Genomic DNA, 26432 nt, shown 5'->3' with positions numbered 1-26432 from the left:
ACACGCCCCCTGGCTGCCAGGCCCCGCCCGGAGCAGCGCGGCGGCGGGAGGCCCGCGGCCCGAAGCGGAGCTGCGCCACAGTCCGGCCGCGCCCGGCCGGCGGGTCGGGGAAGGGTGAAGCAAGGGCCGCGCACGGCGGGAGGAGCGCGGCTGCAGCGGGGCAGGACGGGGGCGGGCAGCGCGCCCGAGCAGCAGCAATCCCTGCGGGGCGGGGCTGCAGCGCGGAAGGGGAGAGGACCCCCACGCGCCCACCCCCCTGCCGCCCGTGCGGCAACCACCCGGCGCCGCGCATGCGCGCTGGCCGCCGCGGGGACGCGCCCACCGCCCCCGGCCAATGAACGCGCCGGGGAGCCCTGCGCGCGCACGCGGCAGCCGGCCCCGCCCCGCCGCGGCTCTCGCGAGACGTTGGTGGGGCGCGGCCGGCTTGCCAGGCGGGCGGGGCGGGCGGTGGCGGGGCGGGCGGTGGCGGGGCAGCGGCGGGGCGAGTGCCGGTGGCGAGCGGCGGGGCGCGGCGCGGCGCGGCCGGTACGAGGTGAGACCGTTCCTGGAGAGCTCGCCAGGAGCGGGCTGGGGGAGCGGGCGGGCTGGTGGCCGTTGTCTGTTGGCGGCCCCACAGCGGCGCCTGCGCGGTGTGCCGCCTCCGCCCCGCAGCCGGCGGGCAGGCCCTCTGGGACCCTCCCGGGCGGAGCGGGACCGTACCGCGGCCTCGTCAGCGGGGCCGAGTCCCCCGGGAGTGGGCCTGGGGTGTAGGTGCCCCGCTACGTAGGAGGCGGTTGTTGGCACCCGGGCTTCGGTGTCGTGGGGAGCCGGGAGTCCTCTGGGGGTCTCCGGCTGTGGCGGGGACTGGCTGGGGTTGATTTCCCGTTTTCCTGCTTGCTTGGAGGACAGCCCTCCCTTTGCCTCGGCTGGGCAGGGGTCCCTCTGTCCCCTGAAGACCGAGTGGCCCTTGATCTGCGAGGGTCTCACGCCCTCTGGCAGTAGGGGGAAGGGGGGTAGAAAACGGTGACTTTGTAGTCAGCAGCTTCGGGTAGCGGGACGCAGGGCAAGGTGCTGCAGGTCAGCGAGCGTGGCTGTGACACGAGGGGTGTGTGGCAGCGGGCTTTGCACTGCTGATGTCACATTACACTTGGAGTGCTGCCTTGGTCTTGGTACTTTGCCCATTGCTACTTAAAATGCTTTCTTGCCTCTGTATGCAAGGTGTTTACAAAGCCAATGGCACTGGCAGTGAGGCTGCTTTGAAATACAGCCAGCCATACCCTGAACCCCACATACAGCACATTAGATCAGTAGCGTGCAGGCTGAGAATCTGATTAGGGTGATATCGCGCACTGTCCCTGTTTCAAAACTCACTCGTTACAGTGCTAGTTTTTTGTAATGTAAGTTTATTGGGGAGAACAATCAATTATGTTGCTCCAGCTCTTCCTGCACCCCAATCACAGTATTTTGTGCCTTTCGAAGTGTTTGGGCAGGGAGAATTTTACATAAAATTATTTCAGGTTTGTTTTTTTACACAGCAATTAAGTAGTGGTTTGTTGGGGTTTTTTAAATAATTTCGCTGGCCGCCATAGGGCAGTGTTTGCAATAGCAGTTTTCTGGTACTAACTTAAGCAGTGTATTGGCCTAAAGCATTTGCTCTTGAGTGCCTTGTCGTTCTTTTACCTGAGAAGAGTGTTAATTCAGATTTAAATGTAGTAATATCCGTCAAGTACTTAAAGTAATTGAATTTCAACTGCTGGCAGAAGCTTACATACTGGGTATTGCTTAGACTTGTTCTGAGACATCTTGTACCTCTTCCCAGCAGCTTGGAGCTTTCCATTGCATCTTCTAGTTGCAGAATATTTATTAAAGGTATGCGGATCTGGCTCAGGATGAGCATTCCTTTGGAACTGGTGAATTTTACTTCATTTTTGAATGCACACTTTAATATCCCATTACAAGTCATTTCAAGTTTCAAATGACTTTACAAGTCATTTCAAGTTTCTGTGCACTTTCAACACCTACCTTTGGAGTTAAGAGAATAGGACTTGACTGGTATCTTTGTTGCCATCCGTGTTCATTGTGAAAGTATTCTCCAAGGGGGGCTGCAATACAGAAAAGACCTATCTACTGTTCTCTTTAAATAGCATAGCATTTTGTTTCTGTCCAGTGTGAACTGCAAGTAAAAGAGGTCAGGCTTTTAATTGTTTGTATAAATGTTAATTCTATGTCTCACTATTTCCACAGCTCTGAAGAGCTCACTTTCTAGTTAAAGATGGCTGCCGATACCTCTGTTGAAATACTTCAAAAAGTTCTGGAGAATGAAATACTTCAGACTACCAAGGTTGTGGAAGAACATCTGGATGCTGAAATGCAGAAGCTGGACCAGATGGATGAAGATGAGTTGGAACGCCTTAAACAAAGGAGGCTTGAGGCACTAAAAAAGGCTCAGCAGCAGAAACAAGTAATTCCTGTAGTAGTATAAACTCCTGATGTGTACAGTGTAATAGACTTTTTGGAGACCCTAGGGAAATTGTCTATGTGACCTAAGTGTTTTGGGGTGGTTTGTTGGTTTGTGGTTTTTTCTTTTCTTCTTCCTCACCTTTCTGTACTTAGTAATTTTAAATTATCCAGGGAAGCAAGTGTCTGTCCATGTGTGCATGCTTTGTGTTTTTTTAACAGGAGGAGAGAAGGACCTCTGTGATTGTTTACAGTAAGAATAGGATAAAGAGTCTCATACAAAGATTTGAACATGTCCATATTCACTGAACATTGCTATCTGGAAGTATAAGCCTTGTAGGCAACATAATCGTAAGCCTTTAGGGTCCTTAAGCTTCTGAATTCTGGAGATTGTTATTTATGGCATGTAAGTGATGCATGCTGTTCTCTTAAGCTATTTTGTAGAACGATACAGGGTCTCTCCTTGTTCCTGGGGTGGAATCCTTTGTCCCACTCCAAACCCAATAAGATGTTGTCTTTGTACAACTGCTCATTTCTTCTTGCAGGAAAGAAGTGCTGCTTTGGTCCCTGATACCTCATGGTAAATTGTGGTCTTTATGCTCCCCAAAAAGTCACTCTGAATGTAGTTCTCACCAAAATTTTGGTAACATATGGTGTGAGACCTGAATTATGAGTATGGAAGCCACAGGTTTCTTAGCTTGCTCTGTCTAAGCAAATGTAAACAAAGAAATAGACTGGGTTGGGGGGCAGACAACTGAGTCAAAAGGAGATGCTCTGTCTATGGTGGAACCCATAAAAGCTAATGTCATGCTTTGAGACAGGAATGTGGTGAAATGTCATGGCACGGTTAGCAACTTTGATTCTCTGAACACAGAAGTAGAGAAAGTGGCACGCTATTTGCTTGTCTTCAGAAGTTCAGTTTATATTTGATTCTAGTGTTTTCCTTTTTCAGAAGTCATACTACTTGGATGTTCTTGGATGTGAACATGTGGTAGTTCTTCTGTGAAAACTTGTTCATGTCTGTTGATCTCAAGTCACTCTTACGTGTTTTTCAAACGCAAATTTGAAGTAGGATGCTACTCAGTAAAAGGAGTATGCTGCCACACTATCCTGGAATAGGATTGGGCAGAGGGGAATTAATGCATACCCACTGTGAAGGATAAGTCAGTTCTTGATTTGCATCATAATGACTCCTTCATGTGCTTATACTTCTGTGCATTTTTGATCTGTACAATATTCAGGAAGTTCTTTGTCCTATCCTAATGTAGCTTACAGAGTATTTTGGTTTGCTTGAAAATCTTTTTCTTTCTTTCCCCCCACCCCCCTCTGCTAAGACAAAACTGGAAGATCAAGAACAGTGATTTATCTAATTTCTGGCCCCACCCCACCAGAAACTAGTTTTTTGTCGAATTCTGTCATATTGCACTAGTTACATTCGTTTAGCTGAGTCTGTACTGTTTTAATACACTACAATTAACTGTTAGTATTGTAGAAGCTGGGGTTTTATTTAAGTGCATTTGTTGAAAATCTAAACAATTAGCTGTTTCTAAACTGTATTTGCACATTTAATCAGGCAGGTTTTGAAGTTGCGAGTAAATTTTAGCTTGTGAAATTCAGTTTCTCTGTGCACTTTATGACTGATGGTATGCATCTGTGTTCTGGAAGCCTGGCTCATATTATGATACGTTCAGTGTATGTTTGATAGATAAATATCATCTCTTACAGGTGAGTTAATAGGGTTTTTTCGTAGAGGGAAAAAGTAGAAGAAATCTACTTTTTAACACATGTAATGACTTATATCAGTTTTAGACAAGAGTTCTTTGATTGTACAAAAACCTTTTAGAGAGCCCAAGCTGTCAATTAGCAGTTTTCAAATGCTGGGAATTTTCTGTCGTTGGTGTTCTCTTTGAACTAGTCTAGTCTTACTGAGAGGGTGCACTGCAGAAATTTATGCAGCTCTGTACAAGTTTTGTATTTCCAAATAAGGTAGCCTTACTGCTCAACCACCTGTCTGTTGTTGAGAAAGAGGCAACCCAAAAGTATTGTCTAGCCTAGTGGGATTTGTGTATTTTGAAAACTGAACTAAAGGGGAAGAAGTAATTTGTTCCTCCTTCTGTCACTGTGTGAAATGGGTTTCCACTACAGGCCCCCTCCTTAATTTTTCTTAAAAGCTCTAGAGCTTGCAGGACTAACAAACTCCATACTAATTATTTCCTTTTATGTTTTCCGCTAGGAGTGGCTTTCAAAAGGACATGGAGAATACAGAGAAATCCCAAGTGAGAGAGACTTTTTCCAAGAAGTCAAAGAAAGTAAAAATGTGATTTGCCATTTCTATAGAGATACAACGTTCAGGTATGGTAAATAAGCTGTGCTTAAGAAACCTTCTGTTTATAGATGCCTACAAAACCAGACATGTTCCTTTGTTCTTTCAAATCCCACAAGCAGGGATTTTTAGAACTATTCAAATTCCTTCATTTTCCAAATCTCGCTCCCTTCTCAAGACATTTGATTTTTTAAAATATTTTTTTCCATTCTAGTTAATCTGAGCATGATTTGACAGCAATTAATACTCTGTTACATAGTTGATTAGAATATAAATGTGTAACTTTTTTGCCAATATTTGAGAGTGCTATCTTTTGTTATTGATTTAAGTTGAGGGAGCCAGGTCTGTGAACGTAGTGACCATGGAGGATCAGCATTTCAAAAAGATCACTTAAGCACTTTCATACAGAGATATTCTGGATGGTTCTGGCAAACAAAAATTAAAATATAAACAAAAACTTGTCTAGGCATCTTTACAGTTTAACCTTTTGCTTTGAAAGGATCTGTGGATACCGATTGCAGCTGCTTTCCCTTTGTGTCTGTGCCTTTGTGATTATGTGATTTTTTTAGGGTATGAGACATCTAGATCTGAGAATATGTCCTGAGTCAGAACAGAAGCCTAAAATAAGATCTCCCAGTACCCTGGAAGAATTTCAGAAGTTGTGGGTTATAGGCTGTTCCCCAGTGGGTCTATCTCATTATCTTATGTTAAAATACAATTGCAAAGTAGAGTAGTTTGTTGAAGAGGCGGTTATCCTGGTTTTGGTTGATTGGGGTGTTTTTCCCCCAAGATGTTATCTTCCCTAGTTTATGGAATATAAATGGAGACAGCCTCAATGTGAGGAATTGGAAGAGGTCAATGCTGGATTATGCAGTGAGGTATCTGATCTTACATTTTCTAAGTTAAATGTTTTAAGTTTCAGAAATATCTGAGGTGGTTGTATTTAGCTAGCTTTTCCTTAAAGAATCTGAAAGATTGTCGCTACAAATAAAGTAGCTTAGAACAGGTTTGGGTAGTTTAGTTCTTGTTTGTTGAACCAACAGAGTCTGTAGACTCAGATAGGAAAAAGCACTTTAGAGGAAGTTGTTGGCAAAATGTGTCATGCTGACAACCAGCTTGAAGCTAGTGTGTCGGGTTTACCAAGCACAGTATCAAGTTGCTTTCATCCTTGCCCACTCCAGCTTTTTGATCTGCTCGGCTCTCCTTGAGTTAAAGGATGGTCACATCACAGAGTTCATGCAGCTAAGCCAAACCTCTTAAAGACAACAATCCAGAAAGTTGAGATTGCAAGTGACAAGTCCACAAATCTTTGCCGCTGACAAGTATTTTGAGCAGTTCATGTCACTGTCCCTCAGCTGAGAAACAATAATTGTATGTTCACTCTATTCCATTGCAGCAGAAGAGTGAAGTTTTTTTGCCTGTAGTACTGCTGAAGCAGTCTGTGCAAACAACTTCTGGGTTTTTTTTCTGTACAGTGAGTTACTGAATCTCAGTTATGGAGGTAGTGACTGAAAAAAACAAACGCTGTAACATGTTGAGAGTACTTTTCTGTAGATGTGAAGATCGTTATACAGAAATCTTCCTAGCTGACAGGCAGTGAAGCTAGAGCAGGAACAACAGAAGCCAGAGGGAAGTTTCATCAATAAATGCCTCAAGAAATGAGAGAGGCTTTCAGGTGTATGTGGGAGTAATTAGAGAAATTGACGGTATGATTGTACAGTAAGGTGCTTCAGGCTGTTATTCTATTAGCCATTAGATCCAGCTACCTTTGAGACACAGTTTCTCTTGAAACAAAATTCTTAATTACAAAGGTCATATCTGAGGAGTTAACATGATAGAACTAGCTCTTTACTGTTCCTTTTAAACTTTCTCTAAAATATGTATTCTTCATCTTACTGATTCTAACACTGTATGTTTTTTTCCACAGGTGCCAAATAATGGACAAACATTTAACTGTATTGGCAAAAAAGCACATTGAGACAAAATTCTTGAAATTAAATGCTGAAAAATCTCCTTTCTTGTGTGAGAGACTGCGCATCAAAGTAATTCCCACTCTAGCACTAGTAAAAGATGGAAAAACACAAGACTATGTTGTGGGCTTTACTGATCTCGGTAATACTGATGATTTCACTACAGAGACCTTAGAATGGAGATTAGGCTGTGCAGATGTAATTAATTACAGGTAATTAATTGTTTTGTGATTGTTTTATTTTCAGATACAGTACAAGGAGAACACGCTTCGGAGAATCTGTAAAAGTTTGACTTTGGCTTATCAGTGTATGCTTAAGGCACGTGAGGGTTTAATACAGTTACTTAATCTGTGTACTTTGGCAAAGGAAGGAAGAGTATCTCTTTGTCAAAGTATTGAGACATTACGGTGAGCGTTGCGTTGTCCTTTTTGTACAGTAATAAAAATAAACAGTTCTTGTTGTGAGGCGTATAGAGTAGCTACGCTGCTTTGATATGGCCTCTCTGTGCATCTAATGTAATCCTTTCTAAATCAACTATAGAAGCTGTAGGTGCTTAGATGTCACAGTTGCAATGCAGTAAAGTTTGAGCATTTTTAGTCCACTTCAGAGAAAACTCAGCAAGTCATCCTTAAACTGCATCTAAGTCCATATTACATACATCACTATGGATTTTTTTTCAGTGAACAGTACAAAAGGTGAAAATAAGTTGCAGAAGTGCAGATAAACTATTTGTGTAGCACCATAAATCCCACATTTAAGACTACGGGACAGAAGGCAGTAGAAGGTAACTCTCATCACAATAGCCTAACTTTACAAGAGAATCATTTACCAGAACTTTCTGCTGTGCTTTCTAGCATGGCTAAAACATCACCTTTATCTTTTTAGGTTGCTCTTTGTTTTGAATGTCTTTGGGGTTTGGTGGGTTTTTTTATTTTAAACTTCATTATCTGAATTTATTTCAATCTCTTAATTTCCGAATTTTGGCAAGAAGTGTCGTTGTATCTTAAAGGCAAAGAAGCTGTTGAAACATCTGAAATTAAAATTTATAATTCAAAACAAGTGGTAATACCTGTTACCGAAATCTCGGAATGAAGAACTTATCGACACCAATGTGATGTAGATAAGCAGACACTTCTTTATTGACGGCCGGGTGCGTGAGCGAGTCCTCTCACGATCAACGCACACCAAGTCCCATAATCAGATCCCATATATAGAACTTATTCATACATATTCATTAATTATTCATACATAATCATCACATTTCCCGTAAATCATTTACATACTCTCCTCCTATATCCGATTATGCGCAGCAAAGCTTAGAAAGGTCTAGAAATGGGTCTAGGGTACAATTTGGGTAGGTGGTATATGAGTCGGTGGTCGCGATCTCCCCCTGCCGGAATTACCTTTTTACTAAAGTTCACAGTTTCTTGGCAGGCACCTATAAGCTGTTCCAGTCGACTCTCCCCAGTTCCCATTAATCTCATATTCTGACATTTCAATGCACCTCTGCGTACAGAAGACTGGTTAAATACAATGGAACCTTCCAACCCTAGAGTTATTACAATAGTTCCAGGCCCTTCTTCTAGCCTTGGTACAAGACGTACAAAAGATTCCATAACGTCTCTTATTGCGTATATGCAAGTTTCCTATAATTTTTTTTTTCTTAGCCTTCTACATTTTAACTCTATTATATGATTTTATAAAATCAATTAATTAATCAAATAGAATCAATCGATTTTAACTTATTAACTAATCGGTAACATACCCACTTCCCATTTCAGTAAGAAGCAAATACGCAGAGGAGTCAAAGACAGCTTGGATATAAATTCTAGACAGCAACAGCCTTTCATGGGAAAAATCTTTCAGTGGAGTTGTACCAAGCTGCATTGAATTTGCTAAGTGTTAGTACGTTGGCCTACAGCGTAATTTTACTTCTTACTTTACTAGTACTGTGTGTTCCCTTCCCAGCTTCTTGTGGAGTGCAGGAGTTCTTTCATTCTTTGTTCATCTTGCCAGATCCTAAGTTTGGTACCCTGGCTTTGCAGAAGGAGCCACCATATCTGCACAGCCCAGGAGATCCATTCCAGGATACATCCATTTATGTACAAGCTTTGCATTTCCACACTGCCCTGAATGTAATGGCCTTCTCTGTGGAGTTCCTGAAAAGAAGATAGTCATCCTCAGAGCCTTGAAACAGTTCTTTTCCTTCAGCCTGCAGGACAGAAGATGATGAAAGGATGTACCGTATTTAGGGAAGGAATTGTTCAGGTCACATTGTTTGACCAAAATCAGTATCGAAGTGGTGTGTTGACTTATTACTGACATGTAATTAACTGGCAGTCACTGAACTGTACATTTAGGATCAATATTGGCAAAATGTTATTTATAAAGTGTTAATACCTACAAATTTTTAAACACCCTTCTATAGCTAATTTCAGAAGTTTCTAATTGCTTGTTCACTGAGGCAAACCGCCTTCACAGGTCACATGAGTGAAAGCACACACACCCTTTTCTGAGCAAGGGGAGGGGATTCCTCTCCTTGCGCACCCCTGCTGTAGGAGGTATGGTTGCTCCAGTTTTGTGTGAACACCTGCTGTTCTCAACAACCCATGGACCTACATGGGTGCTGAGAAACCCCCTGCAGGGTCAGACATGCACATAGAGGCGTGAGTACCTCGAGAGTGCAGCGTCTGATGGGGAAGCTGCACTGCCTGGCCTTTGCAGAGAAGTATAAGGTGACTTCTGGAAGTACAAAACCCAGTTTTGATGCATCTGTTTCTATTCCAAAGTCCCTGTTACAAAATTTTGGCTGCTTTTGTATTTCTGACTCCTTGTTGGTTTGGAAAAATCTCTGTAATTCACTGGTTACTGTTGAATCTGACAGATGGTTGTCTTTAGCGTGGTTAGTTTGCAGCAAAAGCCCTCTCAGACAGTTTTTCTCTAGAGCTCCACTCACAGGTGCTGTTTACACTTGTACTCCTATCTTAACTACAGTTGTCCAGGATATGCTGTGCTAGGCAACACTACTAGGCAATGCTACTTAGAGTGGCTTTAGTGAGCAGGGGTTGTGTTCTTTTACAGTGTTTTTCTGGAGAGATAGGTAGTTAGAGATGCTGCTGCTTGTCTGCACGAATATGGCTTTAATCAACATGTCTTACTCTTTTCCTCTAGTGGAAACTTGATGGACCCACCTTTTCAAAGTCAAAAGAAATTTGGAACAAGCTTTATGAAGTTGGATAAGAAGACCATCAGAGGAAAGAAATATGATTCAGATTCTGATGATGACTAGAAGAACAGCTAAATGTATTTGTAAATCATCTTTTGTTTATGCTTGGTACATTTCTAAGAATGTTTTTTATAAAGCTTACTGCTTTTCATTACATCTGCACATAATGCGCATTTTTCTATACAGTTTTATACAACTGAGTCATAGCAGAAAAAAGCTTAAGTTTCCTTTTTCCTCTTTTGGAAGTCATTTTTAATTTAAAGGTCTGAGTCCTTCTAACTAAATAACATGGCATACGATGAACTTTGTCTTGAGTATAAGTTTGTGAAGTGTTTTGAAGTAACTGTTAAAGCAACTGTACCAAGTCAGACCAAAGGTCCCTCTGGCCCAGCATCCAGTCTCAGTGGCCAAAAGCAGGTGCGCAAGGAAGAGTTATAACAGAGTGAGCAGATAGCAATGCTTCCCCGGATTATACTTTAAGCAGTCTGTGGATTGGGGAACTCTGTATCTGAGAGCATTTGCTGGTTAAAATTGTGGAAGAATAATCTCTTTAAATCCTCATAGTATCCTAGCATCCAAATCTTATGGCAAGGAGTCCACAGTTTAACTGTGTTGTGTGAAGAACTACTTCCTGTTGTTTTCCTTGAATCTGACAGCTCTGCTTTTTTTTCTAATTTTTTTTAGTAAAGGAGGTGATAAACAGTTTTTTAAAAGGTTTTTTGCTATCACCTCCTCTTCCAGTTGTCTTTTTAAATTTATTACTACTTATAATATCAGTTAAGCACCACAAAATTATTAGTAGAGGAATTGTGCATTTTAACAAATTATTGCTTATCTTATGGTGCCATATTATGACACTGAATAACAACTACATTGCACTATAAGTTGTAAAAACAATTGTAATTTCTGCGAATTCTAAGATAAGATGGTCAAGAGAAATGCCCTTTTACCACGTATGTACACTGCATGTTAAAGCTGATACAGCGGGTAATACACATAGCAACAAGGATATTGAAAACAGCCTTGGTCATGGGTTTGTGTAATTCTGTGGGTTTGAATGTGTGGATTTTATAGCAGATGCTTTGTACAAGAGAGTAGAATAGAATAGAGTATTTGGGAGAAACCTTGATCCATTAATTTTAGATATAGTGCCACATGCTGTGTACTGTTCTTCAGTAATGGACAGAATTTTCAAGGCGGATCTTCCTTGGAACACACTAAAATTTCTGGCTAGGTGAAGAGTTGATGAGTCTTCTTCTAGTTTTCAAAAACAAAAAAATAGTTTGCTTTGTGCTGAAGGACCCTTTTGAGGTAGTACTTTGAATCCAGTTGGTCCAGAAAGCAGTGAAGTGGGTCTAGTCAGTCTAGCTGCCTTGGGCCAGCCCAGCAATATATCTCTGTAAGTAAGTTTAAAAAATTATATTTTATTTCTGTTCATGTACATTGAAATAAAATTATTTTAATTCTAACATTGACGTTTGCATCCTTTCGAATAACGTGGTCTAGGTGCTGTGGGTTAATCATTTTTTCTTTTAATAAAGTCCATCAGAAAGTTGCATGTGCTGTTTCTGGATTTCTAGCAAACTACATACAGTTCAGTCTAGCATTACAACATCACTTTGAGAGGGCAATCAGCTTAAGATAGCTGCCTGTTGATCTACTAGAAGCATAAAGTAAGCTTGCTTTGAGTTGATCTCCTTTTTAATACACAAACTCTCTAAATGCGCTAGAAAATGTTTGTTGTTTTTGTAGGTTTTTTTCATCCAGTTGCATGAAATTTGATTTAGGAAACCAATGTTCCAGCTGTATTTTTAAGAATGGCTTAGCAGGACTTAATCTCTGAGTACTAGTTATGTTGAATAGGCTGTGGAAGTAGAAAATCATGTCTAAGGTAGTTGGCGTCCTGTGTGGAAACACATGTGGGCTTGTCAGGATTCCAGCATGGTGCGTTGTTCGAGGTTATTCAGTTCCGTGTGTGAATAGTCCCATTACAAACTCAATGCAAATCCTGGTCAGAGTCTGTGGTTTCGTGTAAGATGCTGATTTTTTTCTAGGTTAATCTTCAGTTGGACCTCTTCCTTCGTTTGGCTTGTAATATGGCCACACGTGCTCCAGTGCTGATCCAAGGAGTTTAAAGGAATGTGTGGTTTGGGTGAAAGGGGAAGTTGAGACACTTTGTGCTATAAGTTTAAATTTATTGTGAAGCAGCAGCCTCATAGATGAGTCTGCTTCAAGTCTTTGCTTTCATGTCTGCTTTCTGCATTTCCTGTCCTGAATATAGATTAAAAGCATCTTCAAACGGTCCTCTTGGTCTCCATTCCTGATCTGCATATTACTTTGAGATGAACAATCCAAATCCAAGAATTTTATTTTGGATGAAAGTTAAAAATTCTCTTAAGAACTGGAAAATTCTTCTAATTTGAGTAGTGAGAAGCAAATTACTCTTCTGCAAGAGAGCTCAGTGCTTTTGCAGTGCAGATTAAATAATGAAGTGTCCACGGTAATAAGACCTGCGTCAGCAAGCTAGAAGTGTAAACGATACAGAGATCACCAGCTCAAACGTGTCAGGTGTGCAGGCTTGAAAAGCACAAAGTTAACGTTATCAACAGCGAATGAGTGGCAGTATGGCTGATAGATGAGAAGATGATGATGATGTGCAGTATCTAGAAAGGATGCAGGTTGCATGCGATTAATTGCTTACAGCAGACAGACCGTATATATAAGGACATGACTTAATAAGGTTCCTGAGCCTAGACTAATCACAAAAAAATGGTACTTGGTCTGGCATGCGTTAGCCATGAAAGGGTATTACACAATAAAGAGATGAGAAATGTTCATGTATAGCTTTTGAAGTTATGGGGCTTATGCAGGAAGTCAGCATGTAACTTTAGTAATGATTAATGCTTAAGTCTGCTTGATGCTTGCATGAAGTAATCATTAAAGAAATGCATGCAGACAATAATAACCAAATAAGATACGTGTTCAGCTTTTAATGCTAGATTATTTGGACTTGACTGGGCACTCTGATCGCTGATTGATCCCATGTTATGCTTCTGACAGTCTGCTCAAGAAATCTACCTGGAAGTTAAGTGCTGAGTTGAGCTTTTGGATTTGGGAAGTGTGAAGAAGTCTGGTGCCTGAAAAAGGTGGGATAAGAAACAAACCCTGGAGAGGGCAACAACTGAGCAGCCGCTCTCTGATCCCATTAATAGGTTGGATTGTCTACAAGTGTAATTAGGGGTCATTGAGGGAGGCTGACTTGAAAGATGAATGGATGCCTTCGGTCCTTGGTTCCAAGTAATCCACATAGTGCTATTTCCTGTCTAGAAGTTCTAAAAGGAATACTTTGCTACAGAAATTTCTGTAGAAAATTTGGGCTTTGAACAACAGTACAGTTTCTAAAACAAGCCCTTTGTCTTCCATGTAAGAGTAAAGCCGGTGTCCTCAACCCAGTGTGTGGGATGCAGTCATTTTTTCTCACATACAAAAAACCAAGCACAATCTGATGCAGAAATAATACGGTTTCTGTACTCACTGCACCCTCAATAGCTGTGTATTCCATCTTTTTAATGGAAAAATCTGTCGATAGTGGGTTGATCTGTCTGTCTCTTTAGAACAGCAGGATACAATGATTTGAGAGTGAGGGTTACGCTCCAGAGTTTAAGGAAAGCTTTTAGGAATCAGAAGTGGAGGATACTTGATGTTACAGTAGAGTATTTTAGAACATTTCTGAGGGGGATGTTGCCCCTGAGCCCCCTTTAAAGGATAAATAGGTAGATGGGTTCCACCACATTTAAGCAAATCACTGCTCTGAAGGTCTACTCTGATCTTTTGTTCTGGGATTGTGCTTTGGAGTCGAGCCTTCAGTGTTAAGCCTATCTAATATGATTGTGGTGATCCAAGACATTCCATCTCCCAGATGTTCCTTGTTATCTGTCCCCCTGCAGAGCAAGGGAATGTATGCCCATACCTTCTTCAGTTTAAGCTGATGCGTCAATCTGGCTGAAGTAGTACACAGGAGACCAGAGCATCGCCCAAAAAAACCTTGTTCAAATGTGATGGATTAATTTCAAGTGCATGCACACTGAGAGATATTTAATGCTTGTTGGTGGAGAGTATTTAAGAAAACTTGCTTTTAGCGATCCCATGAGGTGCGTATTCTAGGGCTATGGTTTTTGTGTTAGCTATCACAGCCCTGGCTTGAGCTGCCTAAAATAAACCACCACTGATCCAAGAGACATGCAGCTGTGTCAGCTCAGTGTTCAATCTGCGTTAACATACTTCACCTTTTTGAACACAACCTGTTCGGACATCATCTGCCTGGTGGTATGATTTCAGCATGTGACTCTTATAAAAAAGGTTTTAAAATTAACTTACCTGCTTCACCAACGATGCAGTTTGCAGTAACCATTGGCTTTTTCCCAAGATGACATTGTATGAAAGTTAGATGATTGTAACACACAAAGCCACATTCATTCCTTTCCTGATCTTCTTCCTCCTTGCTAATTATTTCTTTCATTAGTGAGCTGCCCTAGAAAAAAGTCTGAAATTGTTTCCTGTTTGGTTTCTAAAACGTTGACAGTCCTCAATGCTACATATCATGAATTCCAAGCACACAGAAATGCTCTTTAATTGTTATCATAGAATCATAGAACGGTTGGGGTTGGAAGGGACCTTAAAGATCATCCAGTTCCAAGTCCCCTGCCATGGGCAGGGGCACCTTCCACTAGACCAGGTTGCCCAGAGCCCCATCCAGCCTGGCCTTGGACACTGCCAGGGATGGGGCATCCACAGCTTCTCTGGGAAACCTGTGCCAGTGTCTCACCATCCTCACAGTGAAAATTTTCTTCCTCATAGCTAATCTAAATCTTCCCTCTTTCAGTTTAAAGCCATTCCCCCTTGTCCTATCACTACGTGCCTTCATAAAAAGTCCCCCTCCAGCTTTGCTGTAGGCCCCCTCTGGGTACTGGAAGGCTGCTATAAGGTCTCCCTGAAGCCTTCTCTTCTCCAGGCTGAGCAACCCCAACTCTGAGCCTTGCTCTGTAGGAGAGGTGCTCCAACTGTTTGATCATCTTTGTGGCCCTCCTCTGGACCCACTCCAACAGGTCCATGTGTTTCTTGTACTGGGGGGCCCAGAGCTGGATGCAGCACTGCAGATCAGGTCTCATGCGAGCAGAGCAGAGGAGCAGAATCAACCCCCTCGACCTGCTGGCCGAGCGGCTTTTGATGCATCTCAGGGTGCGGTTGGCTTGCTGGGCTGCAGACGTACATTGCTGGGCCATGTTGAGCTTCTCATCAACACACCCCCCAAAGTCCTTCTTCTCAGGGCTGGCCTCGATCCGTTCTCTGCCCAGCCTGTGTTTGTGCTTGGGATTGCCCTGACCCACGTGCAGGACCCTCTCCTGGCATGAACTCCAAATGACATGCTTTAGGTGATAGATCTATCCTTAAGGTCAGATGTGAGCTGAGGTCTTGTAAGATCCAGTCCAGTGAGATCTTTGCTATAACACCTTTCCTACAGTAAAATTGAAAGTCTCATTTTAAAGAACAGAGGAAAATACTTCTTTCTTCCCTCATAAACACATCTGGTCTTAGCTGGTTTACACGATGGCTGGAAAGGTGCTCTGTGCAGAGTAGGATTCATTTCAATGCCCACCCGCATTCTTCAGAAAGGCAAGATGAAGAGATTGGGGCCCTCAGCACCTGTTCACTTCTGAACACAGTGAAAACTGCGAGTCTTCTGTCTTACAAGATTGAAGACATTTGCTATCATTTCTTACATGTATACTAGATGTAGAAAACAAAATCTATGGAAATGTAATTATTAAACTGGCTGTATCCCTTAAAAAGTTGGGAAAGACAGCTCTAGAGGGTTTGTTCGAGCTGATGCTACAGATGCATCTTTACCTGGCCAGTTAGTGCATCCAACATGCGTCAGCTGCTGTGAGCAGCTTCCCTATGAAGCAATTATAAAGTGTGTGAGTACCTGGTGTTACCTATAATTACCTCCCAGACAAAAGGAACAACCTGAGAAATGCATCTGCCTGCCAATGTTATGAAACCAGAGTTCTTGTGAAGCTCACAACAGAGACAGTAATTATTATGGGTATTGTTCCAGGTACTTTTAGATAGTATTCTCACCACCCAGTGATATGTGATGCTATAACCTGCAACCGGAAGGAAAATAACATGTGCAATCCATAATGCTTTCCAAAATAATGCTCCATTGTGATCACATCTCCATTAAGTGGAATTAAAAAAACCCCAACAAACCTCACCCTGGTAGATCACTTGACATAAGGAAAAAAAATAAATAAAGTAAATATCAGGAAAGAACTGGTGATATTGAACCTTGCTGCGCTTTAGATCTCCCGTGTGCTCCTTTGTAGCTTATGTAAAACAAGTGGGAAATGCTGTTCTGTCAGGCAGCATTTTTTGTCCACTTTGTACTCCCTTTAGCTCAGTGTAACTAACAGCGTCAGCAAAAGACCATGGGGAAACTGTGTCTGTGGTCACTGACTGCAGCTTATTGCCAGGATGCCGCTATGAATACCAGGAAGCTTTCCTGCTTCATAAGTTTAAGAAGATGCAGACACCATTTGATAATGGAACGCCTCTTCTTTCCTCAACATTCCACCCCGTCTCTCCCAGCCACGTGCTGTGCTGACCAAAATCCAGCACAAGGAAAATATATATGTACTGGCATCCCTTATGTGTAAAAATTGCACAACAGCAAAAGGAGTTTAAAATTATAGGGTTGTTGGGGTTTTTTAAGTTATACCATTTTTCTTCAATATTAATTTAAAAATAACATCATATATCCATGGGTTTCATATATCTTCCCTATTAGCATGAAGGCTAGCAACTTGCTGTCCTTCTAAATGAGAGTCGCACAATATCATATGAATCCAAAAACCTATGTTTTTAAACAAAATACCAAGAATAATAAAGAAAAATATGACAAGAGGTATGTCAGTGTACAGGAGAAGGTAACATTCTTCAGGGACATCAGTCCAGTGCATTCCTGTATACATCTTTATGAAGTCCAGCCATTTAGAAAGAGCTGCTTTAGTCATATATACAAAGATACCTTCTAACTCATCCCCTCTTCAGCCTATCAAAAGTAGCATCGTATCACAGCTGTGTACGTCCCTTCTGTTGGGTTATGGGCTGTCAGAGGTAGACTTTATCTAACTCTTCTTCAGAATTAAATCTAGCATAAAAAAGAAAAATTAAGCAGTACTAGTGACAGATGCAGCCTGCTTATTAGGCATTTCACCTGAATTCGGTGCTCTGGGTTTACAAGCCCACAAAGACCTTTGAGCAGCAGACCACGTTTTCTACCGTCTTGCAGGTCCTCTTATGTAGTGGTGTCTTGGACAAGTGCACTGGCTTAGAGCCCTGCCCCGTTCCATGTACATGAGCACGACCTCTTTTCTGTAGAGTCTGCCTGCTTTTGGCATTCACTCGAAAAGGCAGTCGGCAAATTTTTTGAGGATGAAGAGGTTTTCACTAAGAAAAAGTCCCGTTCATGATGCTGCTGAAAAAATATCCTTTTATTTGGCCTTAAACTGAAAATTGTGTGAATACAAGGAATCTGTCTCAGGGACCTAAGACCATACAGTAGGACAGATAAAAATAATTGTACTTAAAACATAAAATCCACCATTCCATGAGTAAACAAAGAGCAATGCAATGAAGAGCAGGCATTAAGAATTCATGTGACAGTACTGTGAAATGTAGAAAATCTGTGATTACATGCACAATAAACGAGAGAGAAAATACATAGCACTGACAAATGGTATTTAAACTCAAACCTTTATCTCAAGGACCGTCAGCAAGCGGCCAGTGCATTAGGAAAGAAATCTTACCTCGGGTCAGAGGCTACTTTGCAAAAGAAGGTCCCAAGTCCTCAGTTCAGTGACAGAGAACACTAGTTTATTGTCACTAACGTGATACTGTTTGTATAAAAGGTGACTGCATGTTAAGACTAAATGCTTTTGATGTTTTTGAGCAAACACTTATCTCTCTAATACAGATTGTCTTGTTCTGTAGAAGGCGAATGAGTGTATCTACTAGGTCTGTTGCCAAGCTGTGCACTCGGAGCTTTTCCCAGCTCATTTCTCCTGGCTTTCCTCCCCTCCAGCATTTCTTCAGTCACTATAGCCTATTGAAAGGATGAAAACCACACTGTCCCTATGTCCTACCTGTTATTTCCAAAGATACCACATAGATTCTCTACCTTAAATTACGTCAAACATTACCTTTTGCTATTTAAAATGTGAAACTCCAGTAAAAGAATTAAGTGGTAGTCTAGTCTGAGATACCACAATAAGATATCAGGTTTGTACATGAAGAATGAATTACTAGCCTTGTCATCTTTGGGAAGATGTCTCTTATTTCTGTGTTTCACCCAAATAAAGGTGGTTTATACTTAAGACTCACCTTAACTCATGTCCCAGCCCTCCTGTAACAACAAGGCTAGGTTCTCCAGTGAAGAATCCCTCCTACATACTATCTCAGCATCTAAGTCCGTGATTATTGGCGTTTATTGATTTTTACAGTGACAAGGCCCACTTGATGATTTCCTGTGCTTTACAGACTAATAACCATTGCTTGGTTTTGAACCCAGTAATTAGTATCTGGCTGAAACAGTGTTTCCTACCCTCCACATCTCAAGCCCAATGGAGAGCAATGGGAATAGATGGATTTGTGAATGTATTAAATAACGAAGAGAAAGCTATTGGAAAAACATCTTGCTTTTCTAGCCTCCATGCACATTGGACAGAGTCTTGGGACGAGAAGAAAGTGGGGAAAGGGACTGAATTGAAGGCCACTGGCATCCCAGACTGTCTTTCCATCTCCAAGTGACTCAGATATTTTAGATGCATGAAAAGTGGCTCACCCACAAGGTGCAAATCTTTAAGAAATTCTCTGTGTGCTCCCACTGGCTTCAGCTTCTGAGACACCAGTTCACCTTCTTCCTCATTTCAGCTGCAGCAACCTGCCTCCCCAAATCTGAAATTCAAACCCTGCTGCTGCTATCAAACTATTCAAGCCACCCTCCTGCATTAGGCTTGCTGTAAGCAATGAAGCAGTGAGATGCTTTTCTTTAAGCATCATTTTCTTTTGGTCTTTTTAGAATCCATATAGAAGTATGATACTTAATTAAAAGCTTGCCAGGCTGAAATCATTGAGGAAACAAGACAAAAAATCCTCCCCAAAATGTGTCCAAACCGATCTCCGATGTAAAGCAAGGAGAGCACTGGACAGGGATCTGATATTTGCCTGGCCCCTGCCACTGATTCACTGCAATGCTTTCTGCGAGTCAGCCGTTGTGCATCAATGTGCTTATTGATGGAGGAAAAACAGAATTTATTGCCTTTCACAGAGTTGTCCTGAGCCTTACTAAGCACCGCTTGTGCAAATCTTTGGATGAAAGGAATCATAAGAGTTCTAAGCTCTTAATATATATTACTTATTGTACTTTAAAACAAATGTCATCACACTAGGTAGGAATTAACGTTCCAAAGGCCATAGGGTGGGTACCTTTTCATTCACATATATATAAAAGTCATCAAGTGACCTGCCTCACAGGAAGACTGACAGAAGACAGGTGAGTCTCAATTCACTCCTAGAATATTTATTTAGAGCCAGGAGCTTTGGGTTTGATTTGATATAGCCTTTTGTCAATATGGTGACTGCTATACTGTTTCTACCCAAGGCCTGCAATGATTTTTGTGATGGGAGGGGAAAAAAAAAAGGCTGAAAACTTGAAACTTGATAAGCTGGCAATATTTCCTGCATGTGGAAACAGCTACAGCCTGTAGCTTTCGATAGGGCCCTGTATGGATTTGCCATTGAATTCATAGGTCAAGCTATATTGATCCAGGCTTGCAAATACTTGGTGTTAGTGTTAGAGCTCAGACCTGCTGCATGTACCCAGCTCTGGCCATGGGTGTTTGCTGGCCTGGATAAGCTCACTCAGGATGAGGGAATCTTTCCAATGACATCAGTGGACTATTTACATTTCTGCATCCATGCAATCTGGTTTGCAGTAGAAATGCAGGCTAGGAAAAAGGTCATACATTATTAAAATCAATAAGGCATTTTCAAGTGTTAACAGCATTGTGTGACGATTGCCTACAAGACTCGTGGCATGTTTTGTGTTTGAAACCCTTGTGGGGAAAAAAACATTTGTAAGCTGTAAAAATTGCTCAGTTTAAATGCATTCACCAGCAAGGCAAGTATGGTCAATGTTTTTTGCAGTTGATAGCTATCATCTGATGACATTTCGGAATTTTATTAATTTGCACAACAGATGCATTTATTACTAAAGTGATTATCTGCCACTATTGCATACAGAGATTAACACAACAGTATTATTTCTCCAGATAAATCTTGGAGTTGCCTTGCATGCTCTTAGCAGAGAATTAAGGGTCATATTGTTGATTTTTGAAAACATGTTTTTCCAAAAGCCAAGAAAAAATCCCATTGCTTTTTGAACAGAGAGACAAGGGACGTGTGCACTCTGTAGCACATTCAACTTCAAACATCTATATAATTAAAGCAAAAGTGCTGTATCTTGTCATTGTAAAGACATGCTATGGGTGTTCAGGAGGGGCCCCTGTGAGCAAGGCACTACGTGAGCAAGCAATCCAAAGGGACAGGGGCTAAAAAATTCCCTGCTGGCCCAGGCTGCCGATGGGGACCTCCCTGCTCCTGAGCTCCCCAGGCTTGGCCCTTCCCTCTCGACATGCTGGCGTAGTGACACAGAGATGGAAGAGACATTCTGCCGCGGGAGAAGCCTGTGTCCCCCAGACAAGGGGGAAACAAGAAGCAGATGGGGCTCCCATCACTTGCTTCTCCTCCCATCACAACTCTCTGAAACTGGCAGCTGCATCCCATGCAGGAGGTGAGGCGGGGGACTGTGCTGTGGAGAGGGTGCCTCTGGTCCCCTACCCTTCTTCAGCTAATGCCATCCCATGTCTGGTGTCTTGGGGTGGGAGCTTTGGGCGTGCAAACCTTGCTAGAGGGCTGTTGAAAATCAGCACTGATTTATTCATGTTTTGCAGACTGCTGTGTTTCCAGGTCTCCTGAGGCAGCTGAGGAGAGCTGTCACCATGATCCCCACACTGCTCTTGCTGTGCCTTATGGCCCTTGTTGGTGAGCCAGGGTTTGGGTTTGGGTTGCTGTTGAGAGTGCCCCAGGAGCTGTTTGCAGAGGGACTGCAGAGAGGGGTGCAGTCAAGCCTGAGGTCCCCTCTCTGTGTGGCATTGTCCTCGGCTGCTTGCCACCAATGTATATCCTTCAAACCAGCACATCTGGATTATGGGTCTGACACCAAAAGGGAGTCACAGACATACCTCCTCTTGATTTTCCCAGCTAACCTTATCTGATGTCTCTGCCTATTCAGAAATGGTCTCACAGATGTGGGAAGCTGTTTGACGGAGGCTACTCGTTCCTCAGTTACTGAGGAAGCAGGGTAATTTGTCCAGGCTGAGGCAAGCACTCTCCTGAATGAATTCCTCGCTAAGTTACAGAGGGAGACAGGAGAAGCTCCCAGCCAGGGTGCTCAGGTACTGCCAGCCATCGCCCAAGGGTTCCTGGACATTGGGAGGCGTTGAATGGGAAGAGCCTTCTGAAATAAATGCAGAGGCTGTGGTTCCCCTCTTCCCCACACCAGCCTTTAGACCTAACAGGGCAGATGCCTATTCACCTGAATTGTCGTTAGATTCATTCACTTCAACCTTTTCAACTAGAAAAGAACAAATTTCTGTTCTCTAGCTTTCTTTGATAACATTACTGATGGAGAGCAATGCCAACCACACACAAGGTGCTGTGGATTATAGGTCTGGATGAATCCCTCACGCTTGACTTGTATGCACTTGCAGCATGCTGTACAGCATTGCTCTGAGATCTTACGTGTTCAAACACCTCCATTTAATTTTCCAGCTCCATCCATGAGCTACAGTTGCTATGGTGACATAAGTGCTCTTCAAGCACCTCCAGTCTCCTGTACAGCCGTAAGAGCCTCAGACTGTGGTAGGTACCATTCATTGCTTGATTTGTCAACCTGTTTGTACCTGACAGTGATGCTTTGCCTTCTGTCTGCTCTTGCCTAATTAAATGCAGAATAGCTATTCAATTAGCCAAAAGGGAGAAAGCAAAACCTGCTGGCAGAGAAAGCAAAAGCCACTTGGCAGGTACTATGAAGCCTCCAGCCCTGGTGGGAAGTGAGAGGACAAACTTCAGGTTGCATAGTCAAGATCCTCAGCCTCTAAACAAAGGGAAATGGCACAACTCCTTTTCACTTAGAACAGCTTCTTCATCAGCCAGGACTTTAGTATCAGCATCTTCACAAACCCCCAGGGCCTGTCTGCTCAAAAGGGAAGATGCACAGAGCCAGGTCCTGAGTGCTGGCGTGTCAGCTGAGCTGGCCAGCGGTGACCTGCCAGAGACACAATGCGCAGGGGGAAGGTCCCAGGTGTGTAACCACCCTACCTCTGGGTGACCTGTTTTCGGTAATTCCTTCCTATTTGCCTCTTTCTTGCCCTGTGTTACTGTCCCTTGTAACCACACAGCCGACTACATTGAGTTCTTACTGCTGAGACATCCAGGGACTTAGCCACGTACCTCAGATGCAGGCACCTCCAGGACAGACACCAGACCGCTTGTGCCCAAGCATGGATCTGAACCTATTTGCTTGTTTCTGTTCCAAAGCTACTTTAAAAAAACCCTGCCTTTCTATACACAAACTAACCACATAGCTGTTACTGCAGTTTGGCTGGTCAGTAGTAAAGCATCTCTGGATTTTTTCAAATGCAACTTGAAATTTCACTTTCCTGACTCCAGAGCCACATTTCCAGCGGTGTGGCAGCAGAAGAGAACCACAAATGCACGGTCCCACCTCCTGAGGAGCTGCCCTCTTCCCCTCGTCATCCTTGGGTGCTGGCACAGCGGCTCCCCAGCCACAGCCAGAGCCGATAGGGCTGTGCTGGCTCTTCAAGTGCCACTGCCCAACTCAGTGTAGCTGCGTTTTCTTCAAAACTTGAGTTACTCCTTTGATACACGTGCTCAAGGGGAAAGCGAGGGTTCTGGGTGGAGGGTGTGTAAGGCTGCCTTTTCCTGTGCCACAGGACTTGCCACATTACGGAGGTCTGCTGAGGCAGACGTCATCCGCCTGAGGAGGTATGAGGTCCCAATTAAAAGAGTAGCCAGAAACCTGTGCTTGGACCCAGCGCTCATCGCTGCCCTCATCTCGCAGGAGAGCCGTGTTGGCCTGCTCCTGAACAACGGCTGGGACCAGGAACGGCAGAAGTATGGCTTGATGCAGGTATGTCAGGATGATAACTACGAGTAATAGAATGCTAGTGTGGTGTATATCCCAGGGCCTTGCCTTAGCAAATGACTGTTCTGTGTTTGAGACAGAACTTCAGTGTGTTCCCTCCACATCAAAGGTCCTGCATGACTGCTGTCCTGAATAAGGTCACAACAGTGAATCACAGACTGGGACTCTGAAGAAGGGGGAAAGCTACAGTGGTTGTTATGTTCAGAGGGAAACCTATTTTCTTGGTTGACTTTTCTAGCTTGACGGGCAGCAATACCACCCTTTTGGATTGTGGGATAGTGAAGAACACATAAATCAGTGCTCAACTATCCTGGTTCTTGCAATTAATGAAGTACGGGCAAGGCATCCTACCTGGACGTGGGACCAGCAGCTGAGAGGTACGTGATGGGCTACGTACTAGAAAGGGATACGCTGAGTGATGGGAGTGCTGTGCATTTGTTGGTGTCACTTTTAAGGGAAAAAGCGCATCAATCTGGCACATTTTAAGGCCTCTCTTACCAAAACAAGCCCCAGAGTGTTCTAGTTTAAAAGAAGCAACCCTGAAAGAGCAGACCAAGACATTTGAATATAGATGCAGACTCTCAACTCAAAGCACTGTCTACAGGGCCACCGTGTTTCTGCCTGCAGAAGAAAGTCTGTGGTGGGATACCAAGCTCCTTGGCAGCTTTGCTGCGTAGGAAGCAGCAGGAAACCAGCCCTGCCTGGGAGCTGCTGCAGTGGCATGGAGGCGCCCATGCAGGGCTGGGCGAAGGTGCTAGGCACAGCCTCAGCAGGTTGCTCCTTGACTTCAGTGACAAATGCCCATGGAGGGACACTACACTGAGTGGCTGGGCCACTGCTGGTGAATGGCCAGATCCAAGACCTCCTTAAATTCCCTGGAAGAGGTTTTGTGCTCAGGTCTCAAGTTATCCTCTTATCTGTTCATCTTACAAGTGAACTGGCTGACAGGTGGATAGATCAGATAGAAACCAACCAACCAAAAGCCACTGGGAAAGGCAGAAATTGAGGCACTGCAACACAACCGGCTTATTGTGGCAGGCTGTTAAGTTGTGTCAAGGAAGCTTGGGATCCAGGTTTGCTTGTAGTCCATGTTATTTGCATGCCGGTTTGTTCACCCTATGATATTTCATAATCTCCCATCCTTGCTCCGCCGCTGCCTTTTTAGATTACACCTTTTTCTGGGACCCGTATGCCATTCCCACCTGCACTTGGAGAGGGTCACGGGTTCCTTCGCTATAGAAATAAGGATTTTCCAAAATCAGTCACTTTCCAACAATAATGCAGAATTGGCCATTTCCCAAGCACTTGTGTAGGTTTGGTGACATGCATGGCCTTTTTGGCTAGGAATTTTTACATTTAAATCTCTATTTCTTACTTAGAAGACTGTAATGACTCCTTCTTAACTCTTCCCAGGGGGAATCTGCACCTACCGTGCAAAAATGGGCAACATCCAGGTCTACGAGGAAGACCCATGCAACAGGGACAACTACTATGTCAACAGCGTGATTAGGCGAGCCCAGTATTTCAAAAGACACGGGTTCTAGCTCAGAAACCTGCACCGCAACCAAGCCTCTCCTTCACACAAACTAGCCCAGTAGTGATCGTAGCACCCAGAGCAGTTCCTCGGGTCTCTTGGCAGGACCAGTGCTGGTGGCAATGGCAACGGCACCTTGCTTGCTCCAGCAAACACCAGCTCCCCACTTGCCGGTGGGCAAGCTCGGCACTGCCTTCCAGGGGACCCACGGGGATGAGACACCACAAGCTCTGGGCCTTTGAGAGGCAGATGGGGACAGACCAGCAGTGTTCAAGTGTCGGGTGAGGAAGGTGCCTCTTCCTGGTCGCAGCTGAACCCAGGGCTGTTCGTGCATCCCCCAGGCCTGGGCATTGGCTGTGCTCTTCCCACCTCCTCCATGCACCTCCTTCCCTTTCCCTGGCTGGCGGGGGGATGAAGCCCCAAGTTAAAGTCTTTCTACCCCCTGATTGCGCTGGCTACAGGGCAATGAAGAAACTTCTCACCAAGCCTTTGGTCTCTGCGCTAGCTGTGGATCCCTGCGGCCAGCTTTGTGGGGGACAATGCCAAACCTGCTTCTGTTAGTCTCCTGAGCCCTGGAGCCCATGGCCGTGATGGGGCTGGAGACCTCTTCAGGGTGAAAAGCAGCCTCACACAGGGGAAATCCTCTATATGGGACATACTGCAAGCGCCACAGCAGGCATGCAAAACACCTTTCTGTTAGAGAGCAGCCCTCTGAGCAGGAGCTGGCCCCAACCATACCCACCCCAGCTGCTGTACCACAACAACGGTGTTAGTAAAAAAACCCCACAACCTTTCCTGCTTTAGCTTTGGCACCTTTATGCTGGGTTTCCTCCAAGTTTAAAAGCGATTCAGCATCTGTCCCTCTGCCAGGAATCCCAGCTTCTAATTAGCAGTGAATTAGCTCTGGGTTTATAAGCTCTGTTTGGAAGCGTTCTTCGATGTGGATGGGTCTGGGTGCAAATCTAGGTTTACTGAGAATAATACTGAGAATAAGAGAGAAAATAAAGATAAAAGTCAAATCCCAATCTTTTTTTCTTTTTTTTTTTTTTCTTTCAATTTCACAGGACCCAGTGGGCAGCAACCTGCAATTTGAGTAAATAATCCAATTTGATACTCTTGGAATGGGCTTAAAACTCAATTTGAAAACAGGGAGAGGGAAATGGTGCTGCAGACTGGGGTGGGTGAGCGTAGCTGGGCTGGGAGGCAGGGCACGAGGCAGCCTGGCCGCTGCCCCCAAACCTGTGAACAGGAGGATCAGCGCATTCACATTTAGCCTTTTGAACAACCATTTTGGAGGCATCAGGGCACTTTTCTGCCAGCTGCCGATGCAGAAGCGATGTGCCTGTCGGGCCCTCCCTGGCAGCACGGGGCTGTGCTGCACGTGTGCCAGGGCTGCCACGCAGGGTCAGTGCAGGCAGCGTGACGTGAGAGCTGGTTTGCAGACAGCTTTTGCAGGAGGAGCAATTTTAATGTTCCTTGTCTCATCAGTCACTCATCTGCTCACCGTTGCGGCAAGGACTGTGCATGATTAATGTATTTGCAAGCAAACTCATTTTATCACCTCTGGAGACCAGAGAGAGCTCTAGGATTTC

The 26432-nt window shown here is 43.7% G+C and overlaps 2 protein-coding genes across 6 annotated transcripts; both read left to right on the top strand.

Annotated features, from left to right (window-relative positions):
- Positions 1–12: 12 nt before the first annotated feature.
- On the top strand, positions 13–11513 carry TXNDC9 (thioredoxin domain containing 9). Of its 4 annotated transcripts, none has more exons than XM_055802377.1 (5): positions 13–114; positions 2224–2440; positions 4670–4788; positions 6687–6941; positions 9901–11513. In XM_055802377.1, exons 2-5 carry the CDS (start codon positions 2252–2254, stop codon positions 10016–10018), a joined length of 681 nt encoding a protein of 226 aa, XP_055658352.1. In that variant the 5' UTR covers positions 13–114; positions 2224–2251; the 3' UTR covers positions 10019–11513. The 4 variants fall into 4 exon arrangements, with proteins under 4 accessions (XP_055658352.1, XP_055658351.1, XP_055658353.1 ...); XM_055802376.1 differs by lacking the exon at positions 13–114 and adding an exon at positions 467–532; XM_055802378.1 differs by lacking the exon at positions 13–114 and adding an exon at positions 470–481.
- A 5679-nt stretch (positions 11514–17192) lies between these two features.
- LOC101917885 (lysozyme g-like) lies at positions 17193–26420 on the top strand. 2 transcript variants are annotated; one of them, XM_055803112.1, is made up of 5 exons: positions 17193–21121; positions 21911–22000; positions 23095–23291; positions 23545–23683; positions 24720–26420. In XM_055803112.1, the coding sequence occupies exons 1-5, from the start codon at positions 21079–21081 to the stop codon at positions 24848–24850; spliced, it is 600 nt and encodes a 199-aa protein (XP_055659087.1). In that variant the 5' UTR covers positions 17193–21078; the 3' UTR covers positions 24851–26420. The 2 variants fall into 2 exon arrangements, with proteins under 2 accessions (XP_055659087.1, XP_013160888.3); XM_013305434.3 differs by having other exon boundaries at positions 17193–22000.
- Positions 26421–26432: the final 12 nt, after the last annotated feature.

This window comes from Falco peregrinus, chromosome 4 (assembly GCF_023634155.1).
Source record: "Falco peregrinus isolate bFalPer1 chromosome 4, bFalPer1.pri, whole genome shotgun sequence".
In the NCBI taxonomy this organism is placed as follows: Eukaryota; Metazoa; Chordata; class Aves; order Falconiformes; family Falconidae; genus Falco; species Falco peregrinus.
The sequence above is the reverse complement of the archived record's forward strand: the minus strand, read 5'-3'. Positions and strand labels throughout refer to the sequence as shown.